At 37.0% G+C, this 23,128-nt stretch overlaps 4 protein-coding genes across 4 annotated transcripts; 2 read left to right on the top strand and 2 right to left on the bottom strand.

Moving 5' to 3' along the window:
- On the top strand, positions 1-4,820 carry LOC106132847 (VWFA and cache domain-containing protein CG16868). Its single transcript, XM_013332392.2, has one exon. It carries the CDS (start codon positions 481-483, stop codon positions 4,051-4,053), a length of 3,573 nt encoding a protein of 1,190 aa, XP_013187846.1. The 5' UTR covers positions 1-480; the 3' UTR covers positions 4,054-4,820.
- Positions 4,821-5,038: 218 nt separating this feature from the next.
- On the bottom strand, positions 5,039-14,305 carry LOC106132813 (la-related protein 7). The gene is made up of 8 exons (XM_013332345.2): positions 13,818-14,305; positions 13,556-13,723; positions 9,825-10,109; positions 9,369-9,401; positions 7,420-7,744; positions 6,665-6,777; positions 6,129-6,221; positions 5,039-5,878 (listed from the first exon to the last, which is right to left on the bottom strand). Exons 1-8 carry the CDS (start codon positions 14,127-14,129, stop codon positions 5,675-5,677), a joined length of 1,533 nt encoding a protein of 510 aa, XP_013187799.2. The 5' UTR covers positions 14,130-14,305; the 3' UTR covers positions 5,039-5,674.
- A 364-nt stretch (positions 14,306-14,669) lies between these two features.
- On the top strand, positions 14,670-19,404 carry LOC106132841 (vacuolar protein sorting-associated protein 54). The gene is made up of 2 exons (XM_013332384.2): positions 14,670-14,947; positions 15,095-19,404. Exons 1-2 carry the CDS (start codon positions 14,850-14,852, stop codon positions 17,652-17,654), a joined length of 2,658 nt encoding a protein of 885 aa, XP_013187838.1. The 5' UTR covers positions 14,670-14,849; the 3' UTR covers positions 17,655-19,404.
- Positions 19,405-19,456: 52 nt separating this feature from the next.
- On the bottom strand, positions 19,457-23,062 carry LOC106132842 (UDP-N-acetylglucosamine--dolichyl-phosphate N-acetylglucosaminephosphotransferase). Its single transcript, XM_013332385.2, has 5 exons — positions 22,740-23,062; positions 22,539-22,653; positions 21,858-22,071; positions 21,155-21,386; positions 19,457-20,019 (listed from the first exon to the last, which is right to left on the bottom strand). The coding sequence occupies exons 1-5, from the start codon at positions 22,877-22,879 to the stop codon at positions 19,527-19,529; spliced, it is 1,194 nt and encodes a 397-aa protein (XP_013187839.1). The 5' UTR covers positions 22,880-23,062; the 3' UTR covers positions 19,457-19,526.
- Positions 23,063-23,128: the final 66 nt, after the last annotated feature.

Raw genomic sequence — 23,128 nt, 5'->3', positions numbered from 1 at the left:
TAAACAAATCAAAAACTATTTTTTAAGCTTCATCCCTTATTATAATATCGTTCCCTTTCATTAACAGTCATTGTTCTTTTGTATTTTGTTATTGTAACGTACGGTTTTGAATAAACGTGCGTAATGTGCGCATGCGTGAAATGAACCCATTATACAATAAATGCGAGTAACGAAATCGTGCGATTAACGAAATACATTCGAGAGTAACGTTTCGTTACTCGGTACCAGAGCGCATACCCGTTACTCAGTACCGAATACATACAGTTTGTTATAGCTCTAGTTATTGTCAAATGGTGGTTTGTTTGGAATGTGGTGGAAGGCGGAGTTGTTTTTGTTATAAATTAAATTTTGACACGTGTGTTATTTTCAATTATTGTGAGAAAATAAAAATAATGGCAGAGTACCCTACAGTGAAATGTACAGTTGTGATAAAAAGCACGTGTGATCAAGTGAATTGAGATCAAAGGTAATGCCGCCACGATGAAGCAATTATCTTTGCTATTAGTGATTACGAGTTTTGGCGTCCTTCAGATCTTCGCCCAAATTGATAACTGTACGAGGACTAATAGTCGTGGAGACTACCAGCTGTGCGTGCGCCAGCTAGCAGACTCGCTATCCAAGAAATTTAAAGAAATAGTTCACAAAGAACTAGGCAGTGAATACACCACACACTTCGAAATACGAAACACACACAAAGTGAGCCGGTACCAGGCGTCCGACAATGACACCTTGAACGAAGTCGCCGATAAACTATATTTCAAGCTCTCGTCTGCTAGAAACATCCTGATTGACATGAAAAATGTTACCAGCCAAAAGAATACTCCGTCCTTCACGAATCCTTGCCCGTTTAACTCTATTCGTAAGTCTGTATTTATAAAGAGAAGGAGTAACCTGTATGATACCTTTCCAATATTGAACACTAAAACAAAAGTGCTAGATAGGTTTAAAGATTTGAAAGTTAAGAGACAATATTTCCTATCACATTTAGATTATGCTACTGACAGAGATTGCACCAGTATGCCACACTCAAATCTGAGATATTTATATCATTCAGTAGTGAACCCGGATCCAAAGCTTGTGGTATTTATCATTGACAACAATATGGATGAGGACTCTCTTCAACACGCAGTGAATGTAGCTAAAGAAACTGCATTTGCATTACAAAGTACAGATTATATTGCATTAAAATTGACCAACACCACAGAGTCTATCAAATTTGAAGATACCTGCAGCAGTGATGGCATGCCTGATGTTGGAAATGCCACTGATAACAACAAAATGATCTTCCGGGATTACTTATACGACATAGCAACAGCTTCATCAAACTTGTCTCCTCTATCTATTAACAAAGAACTACGTAATATTCTAGACAAGAAGACGCTTCCTGAGAATAAACTGTTCATCTTGCTAACAGACACAAAGGTACTAAAAAATGAAACATGGCTTAAAATATTCCCTTATTCAAACTACGACAGTAAACTCAAATTTGCTATAGGCTTGATATTTGAAAACCGATTTGACAGAAATAGTTCGTTAGGGATATTTCACATTGATAAATGGCACAATGACTCAAACAACGACTCAATAATGAAAGTCCACATTAATGACAGTGCGGTGATTGGTCAGGTGGCTTCAGCTTTTATATCTCACTTGCCAGGAAACTACAAAGACGACCAGCTTAAAGTTATCGGTCCCACCTGGGAAGCAACTGAAAGGGATTTTATGATATCTTTAATGCTCCCAACTGCCAATGGAGTGTTAGGGCTAGACCTTTTCTGGTCGGACCTTGCTGAAGATATTGTTTACTTTAGAGGTGTAAATCTTAAGAGGAGGGCGTTTGTAATGGATGCTGCAGGAAAAGTCCTCATGCATACATTCTTCCCGAGGCCAGAAACAGCATCAGAAAAAATAAATTTTGTGCCATTAGAACAAGTTGAAACACACAGCTTCGTACCTGAACTGAAGAAACAAATATTAAATTCTAGTGTTGGTAACCTAACAATGGTTGAAAGTAACCATAACAATTCTATAACATACTCTTGGCGGTGGGTTGACAATTTTTATGTTGTGTGTATTGTATCTGAAGTTCCTGCTCTAAACTCATCTAATTCATCAAATAGTTTCATTACAAGAAACAACAAGGATATTCTATTTCATAGATTGGACCTGTTCCCCCCAAAAAATGGCAAAATTTGTCGCCATTTCAAGCAGATTGCCACTATAGATCAGGGCACTGTTTATCTTAGTCCTTCTAGCTTCCAATCGCCTTTTACATATCTTTATGACATGGCAGATGGCCAAGAGGCTGTCACTTACATGCAGAATTATTTGGCATATTTAAAAAGCTTAGCATATGGATTATTGTCCAATCCTGGCTTGAAAAGCGACATCCAACATGATGTTAGTTATTTAAATTCCATTTTATCATTTTACAAGAGGCAGCACTTGCATGGTCCCTATTCTAAATACATTGTCAGAAGGTATGCTGTCTCTGAGAGTGGTGTTCTTGTGATGTTCCCAGGCACAGTTCTCGAATATGACTACGAACCTGTGAAAAGACCTTGGTTCACATATGCTTTGGAACATCCTGGCAAAGTGGTACTCACACCGCCTAATTTAGATGTCGGAGGTGCAGGGTATATTGTCAGCATCTCATATGCAATCAGAAAAAGTAATTATCCTACTATGGTTGTCTCAATGGATGTCACTATGGGATTTCTTTACAAAATGCTTATTGACAGCATGCCTCTCTGTGCAACGTCTAATATAAAATGCTTCATCATGAACAATAGAGGATATCTTGTATCCCATCCGGGACTTATGGATCCCAATAGTTCGGGGCCCATCGAACAACAACACATCACTCATAAAGAGTCTATGATTGCCATAGATATGTTAAATCATAAAGATTTTGTGACTAAAAGGTTGTGTAACAATTTTTATGATAACACCATACAAAGGTTTTATGAATTCAATACTTCTTTGACGAGCATTTTGACTAATGTAGCGTCGGGTCTTCATTGTGTTCAGTATTACATAGCTGCCATCCCCGGCACCAACGCCTTCATCGGCCTCGTCAATTCGTCCTGCAGCATCGTTTTCTGTCCCTGCAGTATGATTGATCGCCAGTGTCTGAATTGCAACCGTATGGAGCAGACCGAATGCGAGTGCCCATGCGAATGCAATTCCAAACTTTACAACTGTCCCAATGCAAATGTATCCACGTTCAACCAGGACATTCCCCTGTGCGGAATGACTCCAGAGCACAATAATCACAAATCGCATTATTTCCATAATTTTGCGGAAAATTTAAACAGCTGCTTTGATTTTCAATGCGAAAGCTACACTACGCACTCTTCTTGCCTCGGGGTCTTGGGGTGCGAATGGTGTCAGATCGACGCCGATGCCAAGACTCCCCTGTCTTCCCCTTTCTGTACCTCGCAGTCGACTTGCTTCAACGGCGTCCTAGGTGCGGTCACTCCTTACGGCGAGGGCACCTTCGGCCATATTAATAGAGACGCATTTGGAAGCTATTCCGCCATAGGTCCTATAGCAGGTTGTATAGTTACTGTTAGTTTAATTATAGCTGTAGCTGCGTACTGCTACAGGCAGAACGTTACTTCAGTTAGTTGCCACAATCTTTACGTAGACGGCCCGGCTGAGACGTGGCACGATCCTGATGTCCAAATGAGTCATTTGCAATCTGATGACACGCACGACAAATCTGGACAGGACAAGCTTCTGCCGGCCATGGAGATAGAAGCTCCTATATCTCCTTATAGAGTGATAACAGGGTATAGAAGGGCGCATACGGCCGGTGGGTCGGATCATGGGTATTCTACCATGACTCCTCACGAGGATTCCGAAGCTACTGGCTTCTCAGTGAACGATCCGATCATTTTGTCGGACGACACTAAATCGGACGTTAGTTGTCCGCTCCCAAAGTTAAAGCCCAGATTGAAAACTGGTGATCTCAGCGTCACGGTACTGCCTTGTGGCAAAAACAGTATTATAGCTCCAGTCACTGTCCATAGACACATGGAAGCATCATAATACTATATATCTAATCTACCTCTATTTGTACATATATTTTAATCAATGTGGCATGGTACATATGACATAATTATATGTGATATTTTTTGTATATTATTCTGTCAATTTCAATATTGTGTTGTTTTGTACATAAATACTATTTTAATTTACTTAAAACTGGTGCTCCCTATGTGGAATGTATGTATATGAATTCATGAATATTAAAAACCTTATCACTTAGACATTATAGTCAACGCTAATCTCCTATTTGGTTTCCTTCTACCCAAAGGTTGACTGGAAAAGATTGCATTAGCGATAAGTTCGCCTTTGACTGTTTTATGCTATTCTCTATGCTACTCTATCTATGACTGTTTTATGCTATTCTGTATGTTTTACTCTTGTGGTGCAATAAACTTTTATCTATCTTTCTATCTATAGTTCAATTTTTTTCATTTAACTAAATCCGGCTTAGTTGTGTTAACTAACAACATATTCACTAGGGTTTTTATAAACTTTGTTAAAAAAATATATTTGTCAATTTATGTTGTTTACAATAAGTACTTATTTAAATGTTTATTACAAAACAATGTGTTCGCCACTTAATTATGGTTGTTAAAACGATGAGTATGTATTTTAATGCAGGTATTGACAATGGTAAGAATAGGCAATAAGTAGTTTTAATTGTAATATTAATTCAATGTGCCAGTGCCTCCTATAATATTAAGGTTAACATTATAACTATTTGTAAGACTGAATTTGATGTTGCATTTACTTTTTAATGTAATAAATTTCTTTATAATGAAACTTTATTCTTTTATTTACATGTAAATCATTTATACTTTCATTTTCATATTATATTCAGAAGTTCAGTGTAATTGTTAAGGACACTAATCGATCGGATAAAATACGGAACCTCCTTTCTTGAAGTAGATTAAAAAAATATAACATGCTATAGACGTAAAAAACGTCTACGCAAAAAGATGGACAATTAAAATAAAAAAAAATGGAAATTTAGAATTTTTTATTACAACTGAAAAAGAGTGTTCCTCTTGACAGGAACAACGTAAATTATCTTTCAACAATTACATTGTAATTTTCTTTGTTCAACAACGCAATTTACAAAAAAAAGACGCTTATAAGTTTCTTGTTTTTGTACAAAATTTTCTTCACTTCTTTCACTATATACTCTTATCACACACATTGCATATAATCACTTCGTACAATATACTAACTATAAACACCATGTTTATGAAAGCATATATTAGTGATTTGACACTGATTCACGTTGGCATTTATTGTTATTATCATCAAAGCCTATATTGACAGTGGTTCATACAGTCGCTAGTCACTTAATAATAGCTCAATTAATCAAGCATATAAACAATAACACTAGTATCATATACACCGAAGCGTTACATGATTACACTGATTCATACATTCACTGCACTATTCATAAAAAAAGACTCGTCCCGTTCCCGTGCGCATTTCGGAAAATCTGAACCAACGTGCCAAATTTGAAATCTAGACCCAACGATTTGGGCTGCGCGCTGCCTGTCAGTCAGTCATATATATGGATAACATTAGTATCCTATAGATCAAAGCGGACATCGGCGCCACGACACTGGTTCACACATTCACTGCACTATTCATCGAAGCGTATGTGCGTGTGAGTGGGCTGCGGCGAGGCGGGCGCGAGCGCGGGCCGCGCGCCGCCGCCGGGCCCGCGCTGCGGCAGGCGCGGCCCGCGCGCGCGGGACCGCGAGCGCGCGGCCTCGGCGCGGGCCCACTGCTCGCCCTCCGCCGCCCCGCGCAGCACCGCCGCGCGGCTGCCCGGCTGCTGCGCATACTGGAACCGGATACATATTGTTAAATAGGAAATTACATTGAAAATACAATTTATTGTTTTAATATGTTGGGGGGCGATTAAAGCAAGAGCAGAAAAAATAAAAACAGTCTATGTTAACGCATAAATAACTAACTTCTTATTTCAAAGTAAAAGATATATAATCTGTCTTGATCTTATAAGATCACTTCATCGTTTGATCAGTTCATTGTGACAGGTTGCTAGCCCATCACTTACAAGAAGAATAGCTTACCTCCTCAGCGGCTTTTGGAGAATCAAATCTTATAATGACTTCAGTTTGACCTTCTTTCACGTCAACGTGCAAAACGTGGATATTGCTTCGGATCTGCGAAAAAAATAGGTTTAGCGTTTTGTAATCATTGCCGTCCATATCCATACTGAAATACTATTACATACTATCATATAGCGCCGTGTGGTTGCCGACACCAATAAAAAAAGAATAGGACCTCTCCATCTCTTTCCCTAGGATGTCATAAAAGGCGACTAAGGGATAGGCTTGGGATTACTCTTTTAGGCGATGGACTAGCAACCTGTCACTACTAGAATCTCCATTCTATCATTAAGCCAAACAACGACGTTGGCCTATCAGTCTTTTCAAGGCGATTGGCTCTGTCTGCACCGCAAGGGATATAGGCGTGAATATATGTATGTATGTACTGGGAAGATAGATAAATCCCAACTACCAGACCCAGGACATACGCTTTTTAACTCAATGACCTAGTTAACCACATGGCACTCAGTAATGTAAAATACAAATATAAAGTTCACCGTTCTCTTTGTGAGTCTGACGTCAAAGCAGGGCTCCTGTAGTTCCTCCTTAACAAACACCCCGGACAGACGCTCCATTTCAGCGGGCTTCGCTTCTTCGCCACAATCTAGAGCTAAACAGTTGAAATAAATAAAATATTTATATATATGTATATCTCTTATATATAAAATTCTCGTGTCACAATGTTTGTCTCCGTACTCCTCCGAAACGGCTTTACCGATTTTAACCAAATTTTGCATGCATATTCAGTAGGTCTGAGAATCGGCTAACATCTATTTTTCATACCCCTAAGTGTTAAGGGTTGTCCACCCTTAACATTTTTTTTTAACTAGAAATTACTTTAAACATATTAATATGGCAAAACAACGTTTGCCGGGACAGCTAGTATATATATATATATATACTATATTCAATTTACTTATCATATAGTATGTGCAACAGTTGAATTACAGTCAGTCTTAAGTAGGTAAATATGAACCCCGTTGAGCATAGCGATTTTAAAATAATATAAGAAGCCACTTCAAAGAAATCTCTTTTTATTCATTCATTCATATAATCACGTCTATATGTCGGCTGCTAGACTGATAGGCAACGTTCAGCTTTTAGGCTTAATGATAGAATAGTGACAGTTTTCTTCAAGCTCATTGCTTAAAAGAATCCCAACTTAAAAAACCCATCCATTAGTCACCTTTTACGACATCCATGGGAACTATTGAGCGGTCCTATTTTCTTTTTAATTATAAAAAAACCCTACCTGGTTCCACTTCAACAGAAGGCGCCGCCGGCGCAGGAATACTACAATACAAATGTCTATTATTTTTAATGTTCGCTTTCATTTCCTTCATATATTTCTTCTGCAAATTCAGGTATTTATTCCTAAGGACCTTCCACTCGGATTTGGGCAGTACTTGTAGGCCCCATAACGCGCCTTTAGGGGCTTCATTTTTATGGGAATTCCTTTTGGCCCGACTCCGCTCTTTGGCCGTACGTTTTCTTGACTTCTTTTTGCGCGAAGTTTGGTCATCTTTACCCTCGTCTTGACTTGTTAATTCTTCTTTGGAGGAGTCTACATGCTTTTCCTGGAATATTTAAAGTTTTTTTTTTATTAAATGCAAATGAATCTGTAATTTCACATGCTTTTCCTTAAATATTTAGTTTCTTGATGAAATAGAAATTAATAAGTAATGCCAATGGTTTTCTAAACAAAATAAATATATAATAATAGGATGGAATGATTCTCCAGATGTTGTACATTCAGTCAGAAAAGTATCGGGAATGGATTATTTATTTATGGTTCCAAATTAAAATTTTTGTTTTTTTTTGTTGTTGTTAGATTGGCACAACTGTTTTCCATTTTGGCGCGGAGTTTGAGTTGCATCTGTTGTTTACATTAAATACAGTGCTATTTTTAGTTATATCATATCTAGTGTGTATTGCTAATTTCATAATGGATAAAAACATCGAACAAAGAGTTTGTCTTAAATTTTGCATTGCCAATGGAATATCGTGTTCGGAGTCACTGAAAATGTTACAGAAGGCTTACGGTGAATCGACTTTATCAAAAACTCGTGCTTATGAGTGGTACAAAGCGTTCAAAAGCGGTCGAGATGTGATGGAAGATTTGCCTCGCTCTGGTAGGCCATCAACGTCTGCAACTGAAGTTAACATCGCAAAAGTGAAGGAAATAGTGACTGAAAATCCTCATTCAACTTTGAGAGAGATAGCCACCGAACTTTCTGTATCTCACGAGTCGATCCGTACCATTTTAACTAATAATTTGGGTATGAAACATGTTGCCGCTCGGCTAGTCCCAAAAGACCTGAATTTTTTTCAAAAACTCTATCGCATGAGAGTCGCTGAGGACATGCTAGAACGAGTCAATTCCGACCCAACATTCATGAAACGCATTGTTACTGGTGACGAGCCGTGGGTTTACGAGTTTGACATGCAAACTAGTCAACAAGCTTCGGAGTGGCGCCTTCCAACTGAACCGAAACCGAAAAAACCACGCCAAAGTCGTTCAAAAGTCAAAGTCATGTTGACTGTTTTCTTTGACTATCGCGGTGTTGTGCACTCGGAATTCTTGCCGGAAGGTCAAACGGTAAATAAGGAATATTATTTGAGTGTTATGCGGCGTTCAAGAGAGCAAATCCGACGAAAAAGGCCAGATTTGTGGAAAGAAAATTCTTGGATTTTGCACCATGATAATGCACCTTCGCACAAGGCCATCATTGTGAACGAATTTTTAACCAAACACTCAACAAATACCATCGAGCAACCACCATATTCACCAGATATGGCTCCAGCCGACTTTTTTCTTTTTCCTAAACTCAAATTACCACTTCGTGGCACCCGTTTTCAATCGGTAGAAGACATAAAAGAGAATTCGCGGCGAGAACTGACCTCAATTCCGGAAACAGCGTTTAAAAAATGTTTTGATGATTGGATTATTCGTTGGCGTAAGTGTATCGTTTCTAAAGGAGCATATTTTGAAGGTGATAAAATAAATTTGGATGAATAACAAACAGTTTGTGTATTACATATTGATCTTTTCCTGCTACTTTCTTGACAGAGTAGTATACTTATATAAGGTTCCGAGTGATTTTTAAACTGGGACCTGTTAGACTACAAAAGGTCAAAACAAACAAATACTGGATACACCTACATCCAACAGTGCTATGATGAAATAAAGAATTTACTTACTTCTGTTGGCGTAGATACACTGGCATCTTCTTTCTGAAAACAAATGAAAGATGAGCTATACAAAACTGTATCTCCACAACACCCTTCTTATTAATTGTTCTTCAACCCACCAGACTTATTAATGTGATTTGTTTGTTGAAATTTTATTAAGTCTGATGGGTTGAAAGGAAAACTGATCAATATTAAGAAAACACATTTTGAGTAGTGTGTGTCGACACACTACTTCATGAATCTCTTCATTTGATCTTGCAGAGAAATACTGAGCATAGCTCTCTCCATGGCTCACTGAGTGACCCTGAGCCTATTTAAGAGACCCATAGTTTGAGACCATGAGAGACTGGCAGCACACACAGACTTTTGTTGAGACACTTTTAACTCTGAGTCTTTAATTTTTATATGGCTGATCAGCACACTTTGTAATAAGAACTTGAAAATTTTTTTTTATTAAATTCTTACCGTTGGTGTATCCAATGTTTTTTCACGATCAGACTCAAGCTCCAGTTTCAATTCCAGATTTTTATGTGCTTTCTTGTCTTTATTCTTCTTCATCTTCTTCTTTGGTGGCTCAAAATCTTCTCTCTCTTCCGGTGTGTCATCTAAAGGTGGTTCCACACTGAACATTTTTATAGAGGAAAGATCTTCCGGAGGCATACATGTCGGAAGTTTGCATCCCATTTTGGTGAAAGTGCTGATACATTTCTGTGCTTCCTCAGGTTTACTAAATTCTATGAATCCATAACCCTGGAAAAGTAGATTCAGTAAAACTGTTGAACTTGATCAAACACAGACAATTATATCTGTTCTTTTCTTATTTCTTACGAAATTTCTTCTTGTATTAAAGAAAGGCATTGGCTAGTGTACATACAATGCTGGGACTTGCTTTTTTGTACATAAGCGTTAGTTTTATATTCGGGTGTATTTGTTCACCTACAAATACACCCAAATATCATTATATTATTAGAATTATTTCTTTTAATTTCTTTAATTTATGTTCAATTTATAGTTTTGATATTTGTTATAATTATTAAAAAGTTACATACAAATACTGTTTTTTAACTTTTAATTAGATATAAACTTAACACACATAAACTAACTGATACTAATAAACCTAAATTGCATTCACTTTTAATTACAAATATCAATAGAAAAACCTACATACATGTACTATAATATAAATAGTAGAGGCATCACAACGACAATGACAAGAATTGCTCTCAACTCCTCTCCTAAATCCTGATAAGATAATTTACTGAATTTCAAACATTAACCATTTACTCAGATAATTCTAAGATTTTAAACATTTATTTGCCAACTTTGAGTCAGAAATCAATTAATTAATTACCAAAAAACTGAACATGGCCTATCAGTCTTTTCAAGACTGTTGGCTCTGTCTACCCCATAAGGGATATAGACAAGACTGTATGTATGTATGAGTCATTAATACAATACAAATGAAACATACATACATACATACATAAAATCACGCCTCTTTCCCGGAGGGGTAGGCAGAGACTACCTCTTTCCACTTGCCACGATCTCTGCATACTTCTTTCGCTTCGTCCACATTCATAACTCTCTTCATACAAGCTCGGCGGTTTCGGGTACTTTTGACCTGACCCTTTACCAGGACGTCCTTAATTTGATCAAGATACGTTCGTCTAGGCCTTCCCACTCCGACCTTTCCCTCCACACTCTCCTTGTATATCTGCTTAGTCAACCTGCTTTCATTCATCCTCTCCACATGACCGAACCATCTTAACATACCCTTTTCTATTCCTGTAACTACATCTTCTTTCACATCACAACATTCCCTTATCACGCTGTTCCTTATCCTGTCACTCAATTTCACACCCATCATACTCCTTAACGCTCTCATTTCCACTGCATTTATTCTGCTTTCATGCTTCTTTTGCCATACCCAACTTTCACTCCCATACATTAATGTCGGGACCAACACGCCCCTGTGCACAGCCAGTCGAGCCTTTTTGGATAGTTTCTGACTGCTCATAAAGGCATGCAAAGCTCCATTCACCATGTTCCCCGCGTTCACTCTCCTTTCAATATCACTATCATACTTGCCATCTGATGTAAACTTTGATCCTAGATATACAAACTCTTTCACTTGCTCCACTTTTTCTCCTCCAATCAAAATATTACATGCTGTCATTTCTTTCTCCATTTCAAAAACCAGTGTTTTAGTTTTACTTACGTTCACTTTCATTCCTTTCTCTTTTAAAGCTTCATGCATACAGTTTACCATCTCCTGTAACTCCTCCGCTGATGACGCCAGTATAACCTGATCGTCGGCATAGAGCAGACATTTGACGAGTAACTCATTCATCCTTAATCCACTTTTAGACTCTTTCAAATCTGTCAAACAGCTATCCATAAATAGGTTGAACAGCCACGGTGACGCAACACATCCTTGCCTAACGCCTTTCTCAATCTTAAACCACTCAGTGTGCGCTCCGTTTATCCTGACACAAGCACTCGAATCCTCATATAAGGATTTCAGTGCTCGTATTAAGAGACTGCTCACCCCATGCATAGAAAGTGCTGACCACAATTCATTCCTCTCAACTCTGTCATAGGCCTTTTCCAGATCTACGAATGTGCAATAGACTTTTTGACTCTTGGCCAAAAACTTTTCGGCTATGCACCGCAAGGAAAAGACCTGATCAGTACATCCCATTCCCTTTCGAAATCCCGCTTGAGCATCCCATATTTTGTCATCAGTTTCATTCCTGACTCTATTAATCAATACCTTAGCATACAATTTGCCGACGACGCTAAGCAGGCTTATACCACGATAATTTTTGCAGTCCAGCTGTGACCCTTTTCCTTTGTAAAGTGGCACGATAACAGCCTTACACCAATCTTTTGGTACTCGGCCGCTTCTCCAACACAAATTGAAAAGGCAGTACAACTGACTAGCTACTACGCCTTTTCCTGCTTTAAGCATCTCGACCGACACTCTATCACACCCAGCAGCCTTTCCCGCTTTCATACTCTTAAGTGCTTCCACAACTTCGAACATTTCAATTTCGCCTTCCATCTCATTCTCTTTTTCTTCGCTATAGCAGAAATCTTTCTTATTTCCTTCCTTTTTTTCAAATAAACTTTCAAAATAGTCCTTCCATATCTTTAGTACACATTCTTCTCCTTTCACAACGCTACCATCCTGGCATCTGATCCTAGTCAGCTCTCTGGTTATAGTATTTCCTCGGGCTGACCTTACGGATTTCCAGAATACTTTCAGATTTGACTGAAAGTCTTCTGATAGCCTTTTATCAAAATCCTCTTTATACTCTTCTTTCTTTCTAATCACAGCTTTCTTAACCAAATCTTTCATTTTCTTATATTCCTTACGTGCTTCATTCACATCTTCATCTATAACCTCTTGCATTCTTAAGTTAGCTTTTGCTGCTAACAAATCCAGCCATGCTTTCTTCTTTAATCGCACAAGTTCTTGCACATCTTTACTCATCCACGCATTTTTGTGATTTTTTCCTTTCCTTCTTCTACTTACACCACACACTTCAACAGCTACTTTCACAATTCTTTCTTTAAATTCCTTCCATCCATCTTCAATATCGCTCATTTCCTCTAAATCTTCAAATTCATCCTTCAGTCTATTAATATACTTCTTCCCTACATCCATATCTTGCAAATTTTCTACTTTTACTCTTTCCAAAGCGCTGGTTTGCTCCCTTACCCTGTGCCGCCAGCGATTGAAGATACCCCTTATCCGGGATATCACCAGTAAATGGTCCGAGTCAATGCCAGCACCGTGATATGCACGGGTATCCAGCACTTTGTTCTTCAATCTTTCATCTACAATCACAAAGTCTATCATACTTTTTAAAATACCTTCCACTCTTGTGTAGGTGTGGATCTCTTTATGTTGAAACATTGAGTTTGACACAAAAAGATCCAAATACAAATGAAACTATGTTTAATTTTGTTTCATCTGATAGCCACTCAGTGAGTATTGAAAATGTGGTAATCAAATTTCTCAGATAAATATTCCTAAAAGTATTTGTAGTAGTATTCAGTACATATTATTTTTTTAAGCCCTTTTATTTATTTAATAGGGGAAACTCTACTACCAACCAAGAAAATAATAAAGAAATTATCTAGGTTACTACAACAATATAAAAAAAAATATTGAAAAATATATTTTGTACCTTAATTCTTTGTGAATTCTTAAACTTGGGCAATGAAATATAAGCTACTCGACCATAATCCGAGAACACCCTCTCCAGCCACTCCCTGCTCGCTGTCACAGGTATAGACTCCACATATACTGTCCTTTGATCTGCATCGTACGGGAGTATAGGAGTTTGCCTCTTTACCTGAAATTATCAGTTCAATTTGAATGCTTCACTGCAAATCAAGTTGTGAAAAATAAACCACATTGAATTCTCTAAAATAATTTTTGAACCATACCTTAGTTTTATCTTCTGAAAGCTCCAAAATTGTAGAATTCTTCATAGCTTTCACAATATCATTAATATCTTGGGTCATAGACCGAATTTTATTGAATTTTAAAAATATTTCTAATGGAACAAACGGTTCTTTCTTAATTAGTTCGCCCAAGAACCTATCCTTATTAAGGTTTGCGTCACTGAAATAAAACTCCATTTGTTTCAAAATATTCTCATAGAGCTGCTTCTTGCGATGTCTAACTCGTTTTCTCGGACTACTTTCTTGTTTAGTCCCTTCCACTGTTTCTACATCTGCTGATTCGGATTCAGACATTTTACTAGCTCTTTACTTCACTTTATAAAATATGGGTTCCCAATGGTTTTTCTGCACCAAAGGTGTATTAGAAATCTATTTTTTAAGGAAATAATCAGAATTATTAATGAAATAATGTTTTCGTTTGATACATAATATAATTATTCGCCTCCCGAGCCGGGTCTTAATGCTTTTTAATGACATATTGACATTGTCAATGACAACGTCATTTAATTGAACTAACTTTGTCAACTTATTTTTTCACATGAATATGATAATGACTTTTCTATTCTGCTCCACCACAGCGTATTTTTCAGGAGATTACTTAGATTATAATAGTAGGTAAATAGCGAAGAGTTTTCATTAGTTAACATATTTTATGTAAGACGTCGCGACACGCAATCTCGGGAATTTTACATTCAGTTAATCTCCCATTACATTTATAGGATATCCAGAGTTAAACTCGAATGAGCCTTGAAAGCTTCACCTAATTTTCTTTGAGCGAAATACATACAATTTCAAAGAAACAAAATGTCATTGTCATGTCGTTGCATTGAAATGTCAGAAAAATGTCATCAACATCATGATCTAAATGAAAATGAAATGAAATAGGAAATTTGATGGAAATGAAACAGCGATCAAAATCTTATTTCCAGCAATTGAATATAGTACCAATGAAATATTTAATAATACTTTATAAAAAACATTTCCTATAAATCGTTTAGAAGACACGAAGATGTCATGGAGGACAACCCCGCTGCTAGTAAAAAAACACCATCATGGCAAAATTGTATCCACTGTCCAAGTCTGTTATTCTCCACAGCAACAGAATTTGAAAGGTTCGTTGTATCTCCTTATCTTAATATTGCACTTACTTTCTATAAGGTTATCTACTAGTTACGGGTTAGAGGCTCTTTATTTTCGCCATTTTTCTCGTTTTGTTAGTCTGTGCATACCAACAAAAAAATTGATTATTTTATTTTCAGGCACATCCAGGATAAGCACAGTATTAAAGAAGGATCCATAATCTTATGTCAATATGGGCAGAATGGCATATGTTCTGCTTTACAATTTGGGGACTTGAGAAAAGCAGGGTTCAAGTATCACGTAAGAGAGTACCACTTGTACGCCAAGGATGTTTCTGAAGACTGGACATTTTATTCCTCATCACAGAATCTACCAGCAGTATTAAACGATCCAAACAGAGGCAAGCAAAGCAATTTTTTTACTAAAACATGGGGTGATAACTTTGTAGAAAAGGTTGAAATATACCCCAGCCCGTATTTACCAGATATCACTTTAAATCATTTTGAATCTTACTGTAAAAAAATTGCTAAAAGGTACAGAAGGCACTGTAGATTCAAAGAAAACGTGCCTGCAAAAACGAAGACACCAGTTGTAGAAAATGACTGTGAGATACCAGAGATATTTTATGAACCAGCCTTAGCCCTCAATGACCCTAAAGTATTTAGCCAGGTTTTCCCTAACCTGTGTAATTACCTCAACTCTAGTGCCGCTATTAGATCTCTGCAAGAAACTTTAAGTACATACCTTGATGTAATTGAAATGAAGATATCTAAGCAAGTAGCGCAAAAATCAGACGCATTTTTTCATGCCATGCTATCCCACGATACTATCATGGAGCAAATGGCGAAAGCTGTCAAAGCCGTACAGCACACTCGCCAAAATATAACTCAGGTTAAAGAAAATTTAACCGTCACTCCCTTGAAGTTAGTTAGTTTGTCAAGAATCAAAAGAAACCTTGGTAATGTCCAAGAACTTATGAAACTGATGACCACTGTCCAGCAAACTCAGCCTATGATTCAACTCCTCCTCAGCACTTCAGATTATGTGGCCGCTCTTGACTTAATTAGCTCCACACAAAAAGTCCTTTCAACTCGCTTATCTGGCATACAAGCCTTTAGGCATTTGTCTCCGCAATTAACTGAAATGAAAAGGTTAATTCACAAAATGCTTAGTAATGAATTTCAACGGTTCCTAGTAACAGATCTAAATAGACCGCCACAAGACCTATCAGAGATATCAGAAAGGGACAAGGTTGTGTCTATAGTGTCAGGCATTCTCAGATTGAAGGAATTCGATTTCTTAGATACCTTCAAAGTGGAAGCCATGACTTCTATTCAAGCTACTATCAAGCAAAGTGTTATAGAAATTATAGCAGAGAGAGATGGCAATACTGAAATTGTATTAAGAGGATCAAATGCTGACAATACATGGCTCCTATGTAATGAAGGAATAATATTTTTAGAAAAAGTAGCACCAAATCTTATCACTTTATTTCGAAGACTGCTGTCATTGAATAATTTAATTCTTGAAATAAGCCAATTGGAAGATGTGACTGGTAACGAGGGGGACGAAATGTGGACGCCCGAAGAGATAATGAATGTGGAAGATAAATTGAAAAAGATAATCATTTCACTTTCCGATTACTGCAACGAGCGCTGCGCGAATCTTATAGTAACAAGAACTGACAAAGATTATGTATTCTCAGATTTAAATCAATTGTCTACACTTTCAAATTTAATTGAACATTTTTCCAATGAGTGTGAAAAGATAACGGGCCATTACAGCAACGCTATGAAACTTGCATTGAGAAGTTTCGCAATGAAATATATACAGAACCTACATGCAGAAAAGAGGTCCCAACTCACCACTAGTCTTAACTTAGAGAGGTGGAAAACTGCTGATGTGCCACAGGACTTACAAAGTATTGTCGACAAGATATGCGAACATGGGGAGATACCTTCTAGTCTACAGTGTGATAGTAGGAAATCTGAGGGCAAATATTTAGTTATCAATAAAGAAAATTTCTCAGTGGTGGCTACTGTTCAACTCCTCATCAGAATTCTGCTGGAGTATTGTGACGCGACGAGACAGTCGCCAGTTATAGTGCAGTACTTAGTTCATTGTATGTTGGAACTCATCAGATTGTTCAATTCTCGCTGTTGCCAATTGGTGCTCGGCGCGGGCGCAATACAAAGTGCGGGCTTGAAGACAATATCTACTTCCAACCTCGCCCTAGTCTCTAGGTCTTTGCAAGTCATCCTTTGGCTACTACCACTAATAAAACAGCTATTGGAGAAACTGCACGCCCAGGAACTATCATTAAATGGCTTTAGTAACATTGAAAGTGATATAGTTAGTCATAAGCAAGAGATAGAGAATAAGATTTGCCTAATAGTCAGTAACATGTTAATATCCCAGCTAACTGGCTGGGACGCTAAGCCTCCAGTCCCGTCTCAGACATTCCGGAATATTTCCAAACATTTAGTTAAATTACATGAAGCGTTAATTGATATTTTACCAATTGAACAAATAAGGACCATATATAAAAGAGTGCATGATAATTTTAAGGATAAATTGAGAGAGCAGTTGGCGAAAATGAATATTGTAGCTAATGGCAGCCCTCAACATGGCGTGGTTACTTCGGAATTAACATTTTACTTGCAAACACTTAAAACTCTTAGAGTAATCAACGAGAATGATACCGAAGATAATATTCTGTATGATATTTGGTTAAATTAATTGTACCGTTTAGTACTGATTGTGAAGAAGATATTATACCTATGTATTTTAATAGTATATAAATAAAAACTCAATATGTAAATAAATAACATTCTAAATGTGTTTAAAATTCTGTTGGTTCTGGCTAGGACTTGAAATTATGATATTTTCAAATATGACTATGTCAGTTTATACCAGTACCAAAAATATTAGACAACTGACAATTCCAATGTAGGATAGATCTGCGCTTTAAATTTCAAGCCCTGGTAGAACAAGGTATATTTGTATATTGCTGAATTATTGTATCCATATTTTGTAATTATTGATGATTGGGAAAGAATATTTATTAAATATCTCAGGACCTTAAAAATGTTTGCCTTTCATGTTCCTTTTCGCTAGATGTATGCTATATAAATATTTCAAAATACACAAATAAGTGGGAATTCAATCATACATTATAATGTGACAAGGGATCAATATTATTGACTATAATAGCGTTATTATCATGTTTTTAAGCACTTGACGAACGTATTTTTCTGCATTTTTCTGGTATTTGTTGGTATTTTCAGGATCTTATGGTGAAAGCGGCCAGAACTATGTGTAAAAGCGTTTAATTTATAAAATTGGTGCAGGTTTTACTTGCTTACTTTTATTCAAGTAGGTATTAATACCATTGAATAAAAGTAGACGAAGTATACCTATGTAATATTATAGACTAGCTTATACCCGCGATTTCGGCGTAAAAGTTCGCTGAAAAGTTGACTTCCTGAATTGTCCCATAAAGGGGTGGTTGATTTTTGTATACCAGTTTTTAAGTTGGACCAAGTCTAATACATCTAAGAAAACCGCATTCAAACTGGAGCTATACCTAGTGTTCGCGTAATGCGAGTACAAACATACAGACAGACAGACCGATAGAGACAAAAATTCTAAAATCATATTTATTCTTATGTAGATCTCCCATATATATATACATATATCGATTTTTCCTCATATCTTTCAAGTACAGGCATCGGTCAGTTACTATGTATGGAAATGGGTGTATGGAGTACTTACAGAGACTTGCATTTAAATAGAAGCTGTTTCTTTTTATATTTTCCCAATTATACAATTTCCTTGCGCAATGAGGGGGTTCAATTATGTATTGTAAATATTGTTTGTAAAGTTACTGGCCATGCAAAAACACTGGTAAATACATATACTATCTATTTTAATTGCTTTATTTCAATTCAACTTTGTATCTAGAAGAATTCTTTATAAATTTTGTAAGACCAATAGTACCTACCTATGTTATCTTTAATGCAATAGCTTTTGGTTTTGTAACTGTTAATGAAGGTGCTATAATATATAATATAAATATATATAGATGTCGCTGTACAGATGGGAATGGTATTTATTTCTATAAGTTTGCTGGAAAGTAGTGTTCGCATACACGCCTTGCATCAGGCAAACTGATTAGTACATTTTCTATCCCAAATTTTCTGAGGGCAGGGGGAGGGGTCTCTTTTTTTTGTAAATTAATATTAGGCAAGTATCCATCGCATGTAAACGGTATGAAACAGTGTCAGTAAAACTTTATTTTTATTTTAACTAAACTCACTTTCCCATAAAATGACGTATAAAAATTGAGAGCTAGTTAAAAGGACTGACTTAAAAGTGAGCTATGCGTTGCTTATAAATTGATGTGAATGCTAACTCCATTGCTATAGGAGAGGTATCGATAAATAGGTATGTATTATTATTTAACTGCAACTTTTTATATAAGTTTAAGCACTTTAAACGGAACCAACCATTGTACATCAACGAAAAGGAATAAACACAAATAATCAAAATAATAAATGTTTTATTTTTTTAAATAATAAGCTTTGAATCCTTACGAACTAAAATAACAAATTATTTGGCTGTATCATAAAAATAAGATGCCATTGGGTACCTAATGGTAAATGCTAGACCGCTGCACAATATTTGGAACAGCAACAAGCTCTTTGTCAACCTTACCTCCGTCATAGGTCCGAGTTTCACTAGGAATAAATTAATTAACGTCATATTATTTAACACTATACTATCACCATCTTCTTTAGCGTCTACCAAGTGTAAAATTGACGCTATGTTCACTATGAGTTTAGTTAAAAATTTCATATCTTTTTTCACTATAATAGTTCTGCTGGGATTTAGCAGATCCGTTTCGGCGCTGTATTTCGGCAAACGGTGTCTTGGGCACGGTATTATGTGGAACAGCTGCGGCACTGAGTAGAGGAAGTTGATTATTTGCGGTATGAAGAATAAAAGCACGGTTTTGCTGAAGTGACTCAGTATTCCTACGACGGCGAACGTCATCCCTGAGACGTAGCAGAAGGTGTCTCCGACAAACACGCTGGACGGATACCTGGACAATGGAAAATAAATAAATAAATATATACGGGACAAATTACACTGATTGAGTTAGCCTCGAAGTAAGTTCGAGACTTGTGTTACGAGATACTAACTCAACGATACTATATTTTATAATAAATACTTACATAGATAAACATCCAAGACCCAGGACAATCAGGAAATGTTCGTTTCTCATCATGCCCTGGCCGGGATTCGAACCCGGGACCTCCGGTGTGACAGACAAGCGTACTACCGCTGCGCCACAGAGGCCGTCAATAATAGAGAAATCCCTGGTAATTGCTTAATATTGTTAAAATCTTTGTTCTTAAACATACATAAGAATACCTTTCATATTTGAATGTGGATGAAGCGAAGGAAGTATGCAGAGATCGTGGCAAGTGAGAAGATTTAGTCTCTGCCTACCACTCCGGGAAAGAGGCGTGAAGTACACAAAAATGTATATATGTATCTTCGTTCGTCCTGTTTGGATGGTCAGGCGAACGCCAAATGTCGTGGTGAAAGGCAATGCGATCCCATGGTGTCATCAAAATGGCGGTCGGGTGCATCGAAGAGGTTTTAGTGGGTAGGCTGGCACATAAGATGCCAGGAGTCCCACACCTCTCCCGATTGAAGACGTTGAAATCGTTGAAGGCGAATGTCAAATCATTCCATCATTCAGTGCCCCTGAGTGTAAACAGCTTACATACATACATAAAATTACTCCTCTTTCGCAGAGGGTAGTTAATTACTAAATATTCCCACACTTTCACTTCATCCCCCTTATAGAACTATTCGTGCTAGCTCGTCGGTTTCAGATAACAAACATACATACATATGGTCACGTCTATATCCCTTAGTCGCCTTAGTTTGTTACCGCTTCTTCTGCACTGACGCCTTGGAAGCGGCAGTAAACTTAGTTTTTAAGTAATTTATTTGACGTCAACCAAGTTGTTAAACCATACGACAATTATTAAGCGATATAATAGTATCCTATAATAATGAATAATAATGAATGAATAAAATTTTGCCTCTTACGACATCCATAGGAAAGATGATTATGATGATGAAAGAGATGGAGTGGTCCTATTCTTTTTTGTACTGTTGCTGGGAACCACCGGGAAAGTAGGCAATAAATATTTTTAACTCACCAATTATGTTTGAATAACGCCAAAGTGGTGGCCACATACGGTATCATGATATGCAGAGAGAACATATGCGCTTTGTACTGATCCCCTGTTAATTCTATCAAGTCAAATATCACAATAGATAGCGCTATGACCACTGACTGGCCCACTTCCAAGCCGTTTATTCCCGCCAAAATGTTGATGGCGTTTGTACAGAACACGGCCAGCATTCCCATGTATATGTAGTATAGAAAACCTGGAAAAGAATTAAAGGTGAATTAAATAATATCTGTTTCAGTTAATTTAGATCTTACTAAGTGTGTGCCGTGTGGTTCCCGGCATGAATATAAAAAAGAATAGGAAAACTCCATCTCATTTCCCGTGGATGTCGTAAGAGGCGACTAAGGGATAGGCTTTTAAACTTGGGATTCTTATTTTAGGCGATGGGCTAGCAACCTGTCACTATTTGAATCTCAATTCTATCATAAAGCCAAACAGATGAATGTGGCCTGTCAGTCTCTTCAGGACTGTTGGCTCTGTGTACCCGCAAGGGATATAGACGTGACTATATGTATGTATTATAAAGTCCCCCTAATTTCTCTGTCTGTATGTATGTGCTAATCTCAGATAGTTGTGTCAGTTTCCACAGGCACAATTCATTTTGCAATGAGTAACAATATTAGTAGGGATTTTCTGTATAGCCTTAAAAACTGATATCAAAACATACCAATGTTAATAGACACTCCCAGCCACGGTCTTAAAGGCCAGGGCACTATAAAGGTCGTAGAGTTGAAGTTCACATAATAAACAACAAGTAACGGTAGTGACGCGATAGTGGGCAGCAACAGTTTGTATCTCCAACGCAGATCCAACACATCATCAGCAAAACCGAGGAGTAGCATGCAGCAAATGGATAGTAATGCCGCTAGCAATTCCGCAAACTGCAATGTGAATGTGTTGTGGTCAATAAAAATGGGTTCAGATTTTTTGAAGTATGTCAATGATCATTCCCCAAAAAAGGTTATTGTAAGACGAGCTGACTGTGTCCCTGTGGTTCCCTTGCGGGATAGACAGAGGCAACAGTGTTAAAAAAGACCAAAAGGCTGATATGACTCAATTATGAAATTGAGATTCAAATAGTTTATTAGCCTTTCCGTTAGTCACCTATTACAAAATCTATGGGAAAGATGGAGTGGTCCTATTCTTAAGTGCCGAGAACTACAAGGTATACATTGAATAAACTTCAATTTCAAACTTATTATTTAAAAAAAAAACTTCTTTTAAAAAAAAAAATTACTTTCCTTCCTTTTGCAACAACAATTCAATACAACTATAGAACCTAAGGAGTGAACCAAGTTTATTGAATGCAAAGCTTGTTAATTTTGTAAGTATTGTAAAAATTATGTACCTCATTATGGGGAAAATGCGCTCTGTCCATAAGCCCATTGCCAAAAGCAATAGGTATGAAAAGGAAACATGTCACTAAAAAAATACACCCTGAAACAACACCTATCGCTTCTGGTCTGTAAAAGAAATTATTGCGGTAAACTTTAATATGATTGAATCAGTCGATTTCAACACAGTAATAAATTATGATAAAAGTCCTTACATCTTATTTTTTGTCGGTTTACACAAGTCGATGCCAAACAGACCAGCTTTTATGAATAATTCCTTCAGTTTCGGTATTAATTCATCAGTAAAAAGATATGCCACGAACGATAAAAATAACAAAGCAACAATTGACCACATGATAACCTATTTATTCACGGTCGCGACATTCATTACTTTAACATAACTTTACCCCGATTTGTATTATTATTAAAAGTACCAATTACACGAATGAATTCCTTTTTTTCGTAATATTTTCCGAATTATTTTTGCAACAAACTAAATACAATACAAATCAAAACAACACTGCATTGAGACATATTGACATTGGCATTGACATTTGTTTTTTATTTTATTTGAAAATGTCGAACCTTTTACCTTTTCACTTTC

The sequence above is a fragment of the Amyelois transitella genome, chromosome 14 (genome assembly GCF_032362555.1).
Source record: "Amyelois transitella isolate CPQ chromosome 14, ilAmyTran1.1, whole genome shotgun sequence".
Lineage (NCBI taxonomy): Eukaryota > Metazoa > Arthropoda > Insecta > Lepidoptera > Pyralidae > Amyelois > Amyelois transitella.
Note: the sequence above shows the minus strand (reverse complement) of the source record. Positions and strands in the feature narration are given on the sequence as shown.